Source organism: Morone saxatilis, unplaced genomic scaffold (genome assembly GCF_004916995.1).
Source record: "Morone saxatilis isolate NCDOM2014 unplaced genomic scaffold, NCSU_SB_2.0 Contig23, whole genome shotgun sequence".
NCBI lineage: Eukaryota > Metazoa > Chordata > Actinopteri > Moronidae > Morone > Morone saxatilis.
Genome location: NW_023339796.1, coordinates 3,662,923 through 3,675,913, shown reverse-complemented (window position 1 = coordinate 3,675,913; position 12,991 = coordinate 3,662,923). Strand labels below are relative to the sequence as shown.

The window sequence follows — 12,991 nt, the reverse complement described above, 5'->3', positions numbered from 1 at the left end:
TGACTCTTGAGTGTGTACCACACAAACAAACACACTGCAGCCAACTTATCGGCGCTTAACAGCAGCAATTAAAGCTGAACAACTACAAACATGAAGATTTTGTTGAATTCAAGAGCTATTTTTTTATATTATTTAAAAGCCGAATCAACCAAAAGCCCCAAACAAATCGTAGATAGCTGTAAGCCAAACGATAAGACAGATATACATTGCCCTGGACGAAAGCAAAGAGTAAACAGGTAGTTTTCTAAACGCAGTTCAACGGCTCATTGTACCGGCGCTGGTTGTCGGTCTTATCTCCCCCAGAATGGCGTTAGTTAACGGGGACACATCACCAGTGAAGAGGGGCACTTACTATCTTGTCGTGGTCGTTGACATATTCGTCGATGTTATCCAAATAAAGCTCGTCCATTTCGTTTGATTATCGGCGACTGTGAACGTCTTCTTGAATCCGTTTAACTGCGCGGGAAGGCAGTTTATTTACTTCCTGTAAAACGTTCTTCCTTCCGGTGGGACGAGAGGCTGCAGGCTGCCCTCTACAGGCCAACGCGGGTAACAGCATGATATTACAGTTTAAAAAGATACTGATGGAGATATTCTGTGTTTACTTATTGCCAAATCCCATAAAAAAAGACCAAGACCATCAATTAATTAATTATAACAAGTATTGTTTGTGTAAATCAAAGCCTAAAATTGCTTATTCCTCTGCACCAGAGCCACACTGGATGACATTATTACAGTTCATTTTGACTCTATCCCACAAACACCATCCGGCTGCCACTATAGAGCACCAAATGCGGATGAAAATAGTCCCCTATATTTGACTATAGATTTTATTTTTTTTGTGGCTTTTATTGCCTTTATTAGATTGTAGCAGCTGGAGATTAAAAGTAGAGAGAGAGAAAGAGAGAGGGGGGATGACTTGTATTCACAAGATAGCAGCTGAGGGTGTGGAACAGTAGAATAAAGAAGCACTGATGAAATAAAAACACTTTCAGGAAGACATTTTGAAGATAATCATATAAAGTTTCAGTTTGCAGCAGCTGGTGCGCTCATTTAAATACTAATTTGTTTCATGTGACTTTAAATTTAATGCAAGAGTAAAAATATCTCCTTTTTCCTTCTGAATATTTAAAGTTCATCCGAGTGACTGATCATTATGATTGTATATTATCTCCACCAATTAACAGAAATGTAAGTATAATTAAGTACAAGTATCTCATTGTGCTTAAGTATTTCCATTTATACTTACTTTACTTTGCATTTCAAAAAGCAATATTGTACTTTTCACTTCACTACATTTATTTAGGAGCTATTTCAAAATAAGATTTTACATGCAAAACATGATCAGTTCATAAAATATGTTACAGATTAAACTACCAAATGTATACAGTTAAAATAAAGCTCACATTACATTACAGCTAACATATTAACATGTTATAATAATAATAATCCAGTGTACTCTGCATTATAACTTCTGCTGTTCATACTTTTTTTGTGCATTTTGTTGCTTATACCTCTGTATTTTTACTTAAGGTAAACGCAGGACTTTTATGTAATGGAGTATTTTTTGATCCTGTGGTATTACTTAATAAATTGTAAATTGTTTAAATACTACTCCTACCATTGCTTAAATACAGTAAAACAGTTTGTTGCATGTCATTCCCCATCTCTATCTCTCACTGTCATTTCGCTACTAATCTCTAATAACATCGATGAACTGCCCCCATGTCACACGACTTTCAGTTGGACACTACAACACTTTCTAATACTACAGATGGAAGAAAAAGAAATCACTATGATGGAGTTTAGATGGTTTGTGAACCTTGAAATCTTTCTATAAGGTACTGTATCCGAATTGTGTCAAAACTTTTCAAATTAAAACTGCCTCTTTTTAAGAAAAGAAAAATGCTGACTGTGAGTTAAGTCACAAGGATGAAAGATCATAAAATGGTTAATGGATGATAACCACTGCTTTTAATTTGCTCTAAATCGGGAAACTAACTGTCCAGTAAATAGAAGGAGGCTCCTCTGCAGGCTACAGGGAAAAGATCAGCAGTTATTAGTGCATCACAATGCAGTCAATGTACATTCTGAATGTTAATGAGCTGCTGTACAGTGTTGATATATGAAACCTTCAGTAACCTCATCATCAATTGTACATTTTCCAAGCAAATCTCTGGTCAACACGGGGGCCACTTCCTGCCAGCGTCACTGCTTGTCGTCGTCTCACTGCATCATGACTGGAAATGAGGGAGTGAAAACTGCTCGTACATCACTTGTTAGGAGGAATCTTTCTCAGTAGAAATATGAATAAGATGATGAGCAGAGGTCTAACCATTATTGGTGTGTGTGATTCCTTTACATACCAGAGTTGATCTGCTGTTAAACCAATAAAAAGCAACATCAGATAGTTAAAATGACCAAGAAATGATGCAGTGAAGGTCAGGGGTGGTCCATTCGGGTTCATTATGGGCATCACCATGTACCTACACAGGTGTGAAAATAATAATGATGACAGTTCTCCAGGGGTGCCATTAATTTATTTTATTCTAGTGAAAATACAGCAGTGGTGTTCAGCAGCACCTCACATTCCTTGCAGGAGGCCCAAGTTTGATTACTGGAAAATGAAATAACCTTTTCAGCCTCAATCATATCTGAGAAGAATAATAACAACTGTCCTTTCAACCGCAACATGTCATTGATTGCTCAGTGGGGAAGTTCACACTTTCTACCCGGGAGGTCTAGATGCCATTTCTGGCCAAAGCAATAATGTTAAATTAAAGCAGAATGAAAAGGCGTCTCCTTAGCATTGATGGCTCAGTGGTAGATTTCTTACCAGCCGTCCCACACATACAAAAAGGCCCGAAACATATATGATAACATCATTAAATGATCATGATACAACATATGAAAACCATCTCAGCAGGGAGTTGTGTCTGTGGCTCTGACAGAAGTTATAGAACCAGAGGCAATACGAATGTTGATTTAAAGGGTCAGTTCACCCAAACTATAACAGATATTTCTTGCACTGAAGGATATCATCAAATAACTTTTCCCTCTGAAAATTATTAACTGTGAGATCTGTGGATTTAGTTTGTCTCAAATTAAGTTTAAAGGGGCATTTCACCAATTTTACTTAACTAATCTTATGAAGTACTATTTAGCCTGTGAAAACAGTTGTATAATGTCTTCTGAGGCTCTAAATGGAGCTCCAAAGTCAGAAAAAAAAACCTGGTGAGGTCAAAGTGATGACATTATAGGGTTGGCATTGGAGAAAGTTTTAACATAAAGCCTGCGTTACAGGCGTGGACCATTACACATTACATGGTGTTTGAAGTCTGTGGGCGTTTACCAGGCAGGCAGAGTCTAAGGAAATTGCATTATGGGACAAGACCTAAAAGTCCTCACTCTCTGCTTCTACTCCTGACATTTTCAAAACAGACTCATTACTTTAGATTTAATACATATGAGGGGAATCAACGAGTATGATTGTTTAAATTTCAGTTAGCTTTGCACAGAAACAGAAATGTCCTTCAGAGAAACCCAGAGAGTACTTTTTACTTCTATAATTTCACTTTTACTTGAGTAAAGAAGTTGTATCATCTGAAATAGTTACAAACAGTGTCTTCAGTTTCAAGAGATATTGCACTTCCATAATTTAGGCTACAAGAGTAAAGTTGTGGTTTGTAGTTTGTTTTGCACTTGTCATTTCCTCTGACTGGACTTCTGTTCATCATGAAGCGTAGATGAAGAGTAACTGGAGGCATTTTTATCTCACTGACATAGGTCTTTATTTATTTACACATCTCACACTTTCCCACATGGCATGATTAAGTGGTGATGCTTTTTTTCCTTTTAAAAAATCAACACATAATTAATTTGGGAAGGGTAGTTGTGATATTATGACATGCTGATAGCGTCCCTGCTCAAAACTTTTATTTACCTCCACTGTGTTAAAGTGGAAGTACCTGAAAACCCAAACTGAATCTGCATGGCATGGTAAGTGAGAAAAACTGACCCTTTAAGGTCAAGTGTTTGATGGATTGGTATGATTCAGTGGAAAATTTAACAAATATGAAATACACAGTGCGGGAAACATACTGCAACCCAGAAAAAGCACAAACAAGAGAAGTCCCTAGATGAATCCTGTAAACAAGCAGAATGTCACATAACAGTTTGCTGCTGCAGACGCAAGAGCTGCTGAGTGCCCCGAAACCCGAACAAATGTATGTGTGGGGACTCATTTCCAATGTTTATAGTCTAAACCACAAATTCAACACTCGTTCGAAAAAACCCTCCTTAATGATGTTTTGTTCTACGTGTAGTTCATATGCGTCCTCCCTGTTTATGCACTCAGATGATCTTTTATACAATATTTAGACTGAAGCAGTTCTGAATCTTCAGCTGCTGAGAAGCCAAACAGTTTGCATGACAACTTCTGATAGAAATGTCAAACAGAAGGGCAGCGACGTGCAGCAGAGAAGGGAAAAATATTCCCCTAATGGTGACGAGAATCACTGTCTTACCTCGAAGATGCAGAGCAAAACTAAAATCCTCTGACGGGTCAGGGTTAGTTAAGATGAAGGAACAAAGCCAGTTTGATCGTCTTTGTTTTTCTCCTCATCTTATATCGTACATTAGTTAAATTTGCCTTCTTGTAATCTCTGTAACCTCTGTCTTTTTAGTTCATTGTACGTCAGTATTAGCCTGTCTGAAGCACTAGAGTTAGAAAATACAGCGTTGTCACCCAACAAAACATACTGAATATTTATTTGAAATATGTATTGATTAATTTATTATAAAGATCAATGTAAAAACATTTGATGAGTAATTTAAATAAATGGCAAACAAGACATCTGGTGAAACCTGGGCTTTAGTTTTAAAGAGTTGGACATAAATTATAATAATAACTTTAAGTATAATAAGTTACTTTTCTTACTTTTGTGTTTTTATGGAGTTTGGAAGGATTTAGGTTTGATTAAGGAGACCCCAACCCTACTGATGTCACACCTCTGGTTTGACCTTCATGGGGCATGGATGTAACCCCAACCATGCCAATTTAATTTTGGCCCCTGAAAGACTCTGCCACTGCTTATGGGGAAACTAAGATACTGTATTTGGTACCTTTATTGCTTATTTTCCACAGTAAATATAGTTTCTGTGTGTCACATTATGTCTGATATACCATTTCTATCTTTGTACGTTGATCTGGAGGTTTTATTTTACAGCAAAACAAACTTTCTTTACAGAATTGTCAGTCTAGATAAGACATTCAGTTTTTAAGTCACACATGCAATCTCTTTTTGAAGCTCAGATGGTGTAAGAGTATAACTGAGCTATATTTAAAATAGAGCTTCACGCTGACTGAAAGTGTTGATGAGAGTCACAAAAGAGTATGACTATCATCCTCATCACATGCACAAAGAACTGTCACATCCAGAACTTTTCCTGTTTTTTTGTCCACTCCCTGTTTGTTTGCTGTCTCAATGAATCAGAGAGGAAATAAACCAACATGACAACCTTCTGATAGCAACATCTAATAGGTTTACAGACAGAGATATCTGGTATACTCACACACACACACACACACACACACACATATTGAAGCTCAGTGAGGACTGAGACTAAGACTTCTGCATATCTAAACACGACTATCGTTCCTGTGTGTTTTAACCCACGTCTCTCTTTTGTGATGCATAAAACATAAAAAATGCAGCAGACAAAGATCACACAGCAATTTCAAAAGGAGAATTAGAACCGAAAATCGCATTGAAGCAAAGCAAAGTCCATTTTACTACGTGGATTCTCACAAAAGCAACAGAATTTCACTTAGAAATGAATCTGATGAGATCTCTGATATCTGGTCTGGGTTAAACCTCGATAATGGATTCTTGCAACATTTTGACTCTTCCCCCTGCTGTTTTCTGGTCTCTGATATCACATTTGACTGCTCTGGAGCATCAGATCCACAGAAACGATATCTGATTTTAAAAAATGCAGCAGGCATGTATTACATATCTCTAATGCTGCCCGCAAATCCATTTCAGAGATGTTTGTCCTCAAACAGGCTTTGGATTTCCTCAACAGGAAATTCTGATTGGTTTTATGATTTAAGGCCATAGCCATGAGGGGAAGTTATCTGCTTAAATCCATAGCTGCTGACTTCCTCAACTGTACAGCAGCAGTCACACCTCCCATCACAGCACTCAGGGAAGCAGACACGTGTGAAATATCGTGTAGAGATCAGACAGATCCATGCAGGAACACAGCAAGCATAAGGCATGCTGTGCAGCCTCCTACAGATGTTTGATCCAGAAGCTCTTTTTCATGTCAGGAACCCCACGCTGATACGCTTCAGACCACATATATTAATTGATAAGAGGTTTTCCTCATACACACCAGCTGAGAGGATTGTTTACATTAGACGTGACGTCGGCTCTGAATTGTAATTGTCGTCACTGCAGGTGGAGAGGTACTGTAACAGTGGGAGCAATGAAATTTTATCATCAAAGCATTTTCATACAGTCTCTCAGCATGCTACTGTGAAGTGATAATGAAATACAACGGTGAGTCTTTTTGTTGGAGGAAGCAGCCTGAGAAGAAAGGCCTCAAGGACATCCCACTTCGGAAATTAATAATCCACTTTAAAGAGGTGGTTCACCCAAATTTTATTTGTACAGGTTTTGAGATGTCTGCCTCTGTGATTACTACAGTACAACGCTGTGGTGCTCAAGCAGTGTTCCCATTACTCTGCATAATCCACAGAACACACTGTTTTTATGGGGACTATTTCTTTTGTAGAAAGTAGTAAAAAATTGTCGTGTGGGCAGGGTGATGGTGCGGAGGCAGAAATCTCAAAATCTGGGCACATAAAACAAAAAACTATCTGCATTGAGTGAACTGGGTGAACCTAACCTTAAATAAACTCTGAAGTCAGTAAGAGCGAAGTCTTGGTAGGTAGATGAAGGAATCCTGTACATCAAAGCCCACAATTTTGTAAGAAAGCGGCTATGAGATGCTGGGGTGGAAAATATACAAAATAATGCAAGCATTCAGAGGTGCAGGCACTAATGTTCTTTATGTGAGATAAAGAACAAAAGGTCAGAGATATTTCAAATATACTTTGTTTGCATCTATCAAAGTATTTGTCATTCCACAACTCCAAACCAATAGAGCCTCTTGAGTCTTTATTCTGAAGAGTGAATACATGAAATTCTTCACTAAAAAGCACACTCTACTTCAGGTAATGCTTTTATGAATTAGATTGCAGTGTCGACAGGGTTTAAAAAAAAAATGTGATACCTCAGTTATAGGTTTTATTTTACAACCTGTTTGCAAAATGTCTTCACAGATCAGTCAGTATTTGACTCCAAAAAGGAAACTCAGTTTAAAGTTTTGAATTACAGATGTCATCTCTTTGCTCAGGTGTGAAGCAGTGGCTAAGCTGGATTTAACATGGAGCTTGCAGAGGTGAGAAGCTCTCTGAGGCTCTGACAGTTTACCATTGGCTAACACACGAGATATGTTGTTGTTGAATTGTCGCTTTATTTTTTGTAAAAACAAGGAGGTCAGAAGAGGTTCTCTTGGTTCCTAAGCGATATCTGACCCAAAACCTGAGGCAATGTATTGCTGTGGGTTGAATATGAAGTATTTTAAATCTTGCGTTGTTTACAGCCCTGATTTTTTGTTAGTGGTCTTCTTCTTCCTTAACCTTTGCATTGTTATGTCTTTGGGCACATTGCCCCCACCTGTCGATCAGTGGAATTTCGTGAAAACCATAGGATCTGTATCACATGATCTGCATTCCTCACGAGAAAAAGCAAAACAGGGACATTGTCATAAATATGCAGCTCCATAGCATTACTAGTGGTCAGAATATGCCCAGGGTACCTTTACATTTAATTTAAGTAATTTCCCCCTGGGATTATTAAAGTATTTCTGATTCTGATTAGGAACATGGAGCTTGGGGAGGTTTTCCAAGGGGATTGTTTTAGGTCCAGTCTGATGAATCCAAAACTTGGGACCCCTGAAGACTTCTATTTGACATTTGGGTAGTGACCATTTTGCTCAGAACTTGTAAAGAAAACTCCGGCTTGGACAATGATGATTGTGTTTCCTTCCGGACCAACATCACTGAGAATCTGGTTTTGCATCGTGTATGATGATATAACCTAATTAATGTTGAATTAAAGACATTTTAATAATTTTAGTAGTTGGAGTATAGAGCAGTATTATTAAAGCAGTCAGTAATCATTCATGTTGGCGACTCTGACCTTCTCCAGCCAATCTGATCCACTGACCTTGCAGCCACCACCCTCAATTTCCAAGCACCAGATTGCTTCCACCATGAATTTTAATCACACACAGTTTGGATGTCACACTCTCTGTGAAGAAGATTTGTCTGTTAACATTGAAATTACATGGTAGCTGTCGCTGCACTGTTGGCTGAGAGGCTGTCGCGGTGGTGCCCCAGGCCCAGTGTCAGGCTCCGGCAGAGGGGACAATCATTAGCTGCCTCCCAGAGGAGCTGTTCCCCCCTCAGCATCCGCTCCACTTCACCCTTAGCCCTTTGTGGCTCCTGCTGATAAGGCCAAACTAATATCTGCTCAGTCGCTGGCTGCATTGGAAATGATAAACACAGGCTGAGCTGCTGTCCACTGCATCAGGACAATAGAAACAGGAATCTAGCCCACGGGCTATTGTTATTCTACAATAGAGGATAGTGTACGTACTGCTGAAATCCAGGACAGGTGCTTGAAACAAAACACAAGGCAGTGAAAGGGTGACAGATTGACTTAGTGGATACAATGGCTGTGCCATAAACCAAATGTCATGGTTTCCACCCTACAGTCAGTGTCTAGACTGCTAAAATGTGAGAAAAATAATAAAACTGTTGTCCTCCATTGTAAGTCCCTCTGAATAGCAGCAAGTAAAAATCTAATAGAACCAAAAATACCCATGGTCCACGTTTATTACACGCTTATTGTTCCTTATACAATTAATATATGAATAATTATATAAAAATTGCCGTAGAAACAATTTCAGCATACAATTATGTCATACAGAGGATTTTGAAGTTATAATCCTTAAACCTAAAGATATTATTTTGGACACTTAGTGGCAACATGAACAAGCTGCAATGTCAACAATGACATACAATCAAGATGTTTTAATTAATACAGACAGATCAAAGTTCTGCTTTTCTTCTCTCCTTTCCCCTTTCCTTGTTTTGCACTGAAAACAGTAGAATTATAATCCTGACCTTGCCAAAAATATATTGGTAAAGTCCGGATTTAGAAGCTTTCCACCTTTCTCTCTTCACCCCATTTGTGCTGTATTACTTGAAGTGTGTATGAGTAGTCGGCAGATAGGGATTTAGGGTTGAGCAGTTGCTGACGAATAAAGGAGCGGAATAAGGCACAGGGATTTATGAGAAAATAAGTTTAGCTGCATTCATGAGTTGTCTGTTTGTCCTTCTGTAATCACAATCTTTCTGGAAGTTCTGAAATTGCTTTTTATATTTGAGTAAACAACTGATAACCATTTCAGCAAGAACGAAAAAAGATCAAAATAAGATCAGCCATTTGTTTTTCAAATAGTGGATGTCATTTTGGAACAATCATTTATATAAAATCTGATTCTGAGTGACACATTTTAGACCCAAGTCCTTCACTCCTAGAAGAAATTGGCAAGACAAGAGCAATTTGAGGTTCATTATCTTGCTGAAGGACACTTCGACGTGCAGTGGGAGGAGCCCGGGAACAAACCACCAGCCTTCTGATAAGTAATCGACCCACTCTACCTCCTGAGCCAGAGCTGCCCCTCGCCCATTTTGGAGGATGTATTGGTAGTAATAGGGATATAAGCTCCATAGGAAGGTTTTTGTTAGTATATGAAACGTTTCTACAGTAGCCTGGAACAGACAAACCAGATGCTGGCTCTAGAAAAGAGTATGGGGCCAATCACCATTTTTGCACGTTTTGCAAGCACTGTAGTTTCTGCTCTGCGATTGGAATGAAAGCTTGAAACAAGGGAGTTGCAACTACACCACTAGATTCCACAAAATCCTACACACTGGACCTTTGAACCCTAAATGTTTCCATAGCCCAGAATCTGTACAGTTCATCATGAATGGTGTTTTCTCTTAGCTGTGTAGGAACCAGCATGTAAATGGAGAGGTCGGAGCAAAGCGCTGATGGAACGGCAAACAGAGCCCGCTCCCAACTCTAGTGTAGTCGTTTTGTTCAGCCCGAAACTGTGACTGGGAGCGCAGTCTGGGAGAGTCCCAGTGTCCAGCTTTCACGCGCCAACAGTCAGGCCAGTGTTCACTCAAATTGGCAACTTCACCACAGTATTACAGTTGGCAGTGCATCTTGTGTGGGTATGTATTGTTTGTCTACAGGCACATGCAGAGTCATGATAAAACATAAACACTGTTAGAAAGCATGTCCTGGATATTAAAACCCTAAAGTCTTAAAGAGCTGAATGATGTAACAGACACAGCCTCTTTCCTGTAATGATGAATGATGATACTGAAGAATTGAAGTCATTGTCTGGTCCAGGGTCCAACCTGCAGACAATAAATAAATAAATATGCATATATAAGTTCCCCCCAAACCCTCAGATGTAGCTTGAATATGCTTTACAACATATTCAGAGCATAATATAAGAATGCACAATGAGAATAACACACCGCCATACCAATGTTCAGTTGTTCAGTTAACAAAGGAAACACTGCAATAGGGGAGTTATCACAGTTGTTCTTCCAAGATTAAATTCAAACTGCATTAGAAACAAGTTTAATTACCTCTTCACTTGATGTTTGTGGTGACTTTAAGCTGAATTGAAAAAGAAAAATAACCCTTAAACACGCTTGATTAGGTTTTTATATTTGTGGGAAATGACTGATTCCCACAATGATTCGTTTACTGCTAAAGAGGCTCATTTCTGGCAGATAGTCTGCTCGTGTCATTACTTCTCATCCCTCCAACCATGAAGGTTCAGTCTCAAGCTTCACTGACTCTCACAAAGTCATTATCAACATCATCTCCTTATAAATGCTAATAGTTTTTTTCTAATGAAGTTGGTCGTCTGTCTGTCTGCTTCCCTGTAATGTAATATCTACACATTTGTTTAGATTTCATTAACCATCTGAAAGTCCGCGGAGAGATGACAACGAAAAAAGAACACATAATCTTAATGGTGGGTCAGTAAACACAAACGTACACACACTTCCTAGGCCATGTGCGTGTTCTCATCCACATAGGAACTCCTTGGCACACACAAGACCTCTTCTCTGACTATTGCTACCAGGTCTGCATGGCAATCATACTCCTTTTTCATTAAAACACACTCACACACACTTATGGGCCCGACAGGCTTCTCTGCTGACTCCTGCTACCAGATCTGCATGATGATTACGCTCCCCACGGTGAGCTACATGTCCACTCATCCAGAAGCCTCATCAGATGTAAAAAAAAAAAAAAATAAAAAAGGGAGATTCTGATACTTAGATCTGCCTGCACATGGCGCAGCGTGGCTCCAACTACTTCATGCTGCTGGTAAAAAGCACCATGGGAGGCCACACACAGCATAGATCTGCCACGTGTCTTCTGTTCTGTCTGTATGATACTCTTATGTGGCATTCACATCATGTAGGATGGAGCGTAATGATGGGTCAGATTGCCATAGTTAAGAATTCATGCGCTCATGCCACCTAGACAACTCAAGATGCTGCTTTTACGACTAATGAGTTAGTGTTAGTGTTACAGTGTAAAATTGTGTGCATTTGCTTTTAAGGACCGGTGTGTAGGATTTAGTGGGATCCAGCAGTGTAGTTGAAGGCATCCATGTTTATATTTTAGTATTATAAAAAGATATATTATGGTGACCTAAGAGTTTTGTTTCCAGCCATGAACTCCAACGTCTTAGGGTTTGCGTCCAGCTGAATCCCTTCGATACCTGTTGTTCCTCGTCCAACAGCTGAGAAGAGGGTCAACTTTAAGATATTTCTCACTTAAAAATCCTAAAAAAAACACATGTTCTTTTTAAGCACACATATTCGGCTGCTAGAATAGTCTGCCTTCAAGCCTAAACTTGATCCATCAGAGCGCATCTTCACAGTGGCCTTGGAAAAGATGGTTCTTCAGTTACTTGTAGCGTGAACCTGAAACACGTAGGCTGTGCCACTTCATCATTGTATGTATGTTATGTCTTGAGTGGTTTTACATTTGTTTTTTTCATCACAGTGAAAATTAGACTTTTAGGCTTCAATGTGTTTTATACCATGGTCTGGGTGAAAACTAGATTCTGACTGGCTGCAGGGTGTCCATTAATCCTTTGAACCTTACACAGCCCCTCTGAACTTCCTGATACCCTGTATAAGCGATCATCCCATATCCATTTGCTATTCAGCTCATTATCCCTTACTTAATCCTCAATGATTGCAACTGCTGCTGTGCAGAGTTATTCTATATCGTTAATAGTCAAATAAATTCAATAGATAATTTCTCTTTTATGTCTGCATTAATAAATTCATAAATCCCTCCTCTAAAGGACATATTGGATACATTGAAGTGTCACATAAAGTTTAAAGAACCACAATAGAGTGAAAAATATTTATAATGTGGTTACTATAGTAACCCCTATATGACATGAATGCAGCATTAGCAAAGGTTCAAAAAAGAGTTGATCCTGTTTGTATAATTAAAGTTATATATGCTTCCACTGGCTGACAGTTAGTTTGGTAACATAAAAGCTGAGTAAGCGGGAGAAGGAGAAAGCTTTTGTCGGTGTCAGACTTTAAAATGAGAGCATATGGAGGCAGTGCAGAGTACCAGTGCAAGACCCAGTATGAAGTGAGCTCTCATTAGTATTAGTAGAAAATAATTGTTCGTTAATCTTTGTCCAATATTAAGTCTGAGCAGAACTCACAGAAGGTGAGACTTATGAGATACAGTATGTATCAGTATCAAATTAAGTATTTTAAAAT

General features: G+C 38.8%; 1 protein-coding gene and 1 pseudogene across 2 annotated transcripts in view; both read right to left on the bottom strand.

Moving 5' to 3' along the window:
* pold3 (polymerase (DNA-directed), delta 3, accessory subunit) overlaps positions 1-499 on the bottom strand; it is a 6,977-nt gene extending 6,478 nt beyond the window's left edge. For both annotated transcript variants that reach the window (XM_035670874.1, XM_035670875.1), the window contains exon 1: positions 353-499. In XM_035670874.1, the coding sequence (XP_035526767.1) occupies positions 353-409 (57 nt within the window). In that variant the 5' untranslated portion in view covers positions 410-499. The remainder of the gene's footprint in view (positions 1-352) is intronic.
* LOC118334800 overlaps positions 1-12,991 on the bottom strand; it is a 344,242-nt pseudogene that overhangs the window by 281,114 nt on the left and 50,137 nt on the right.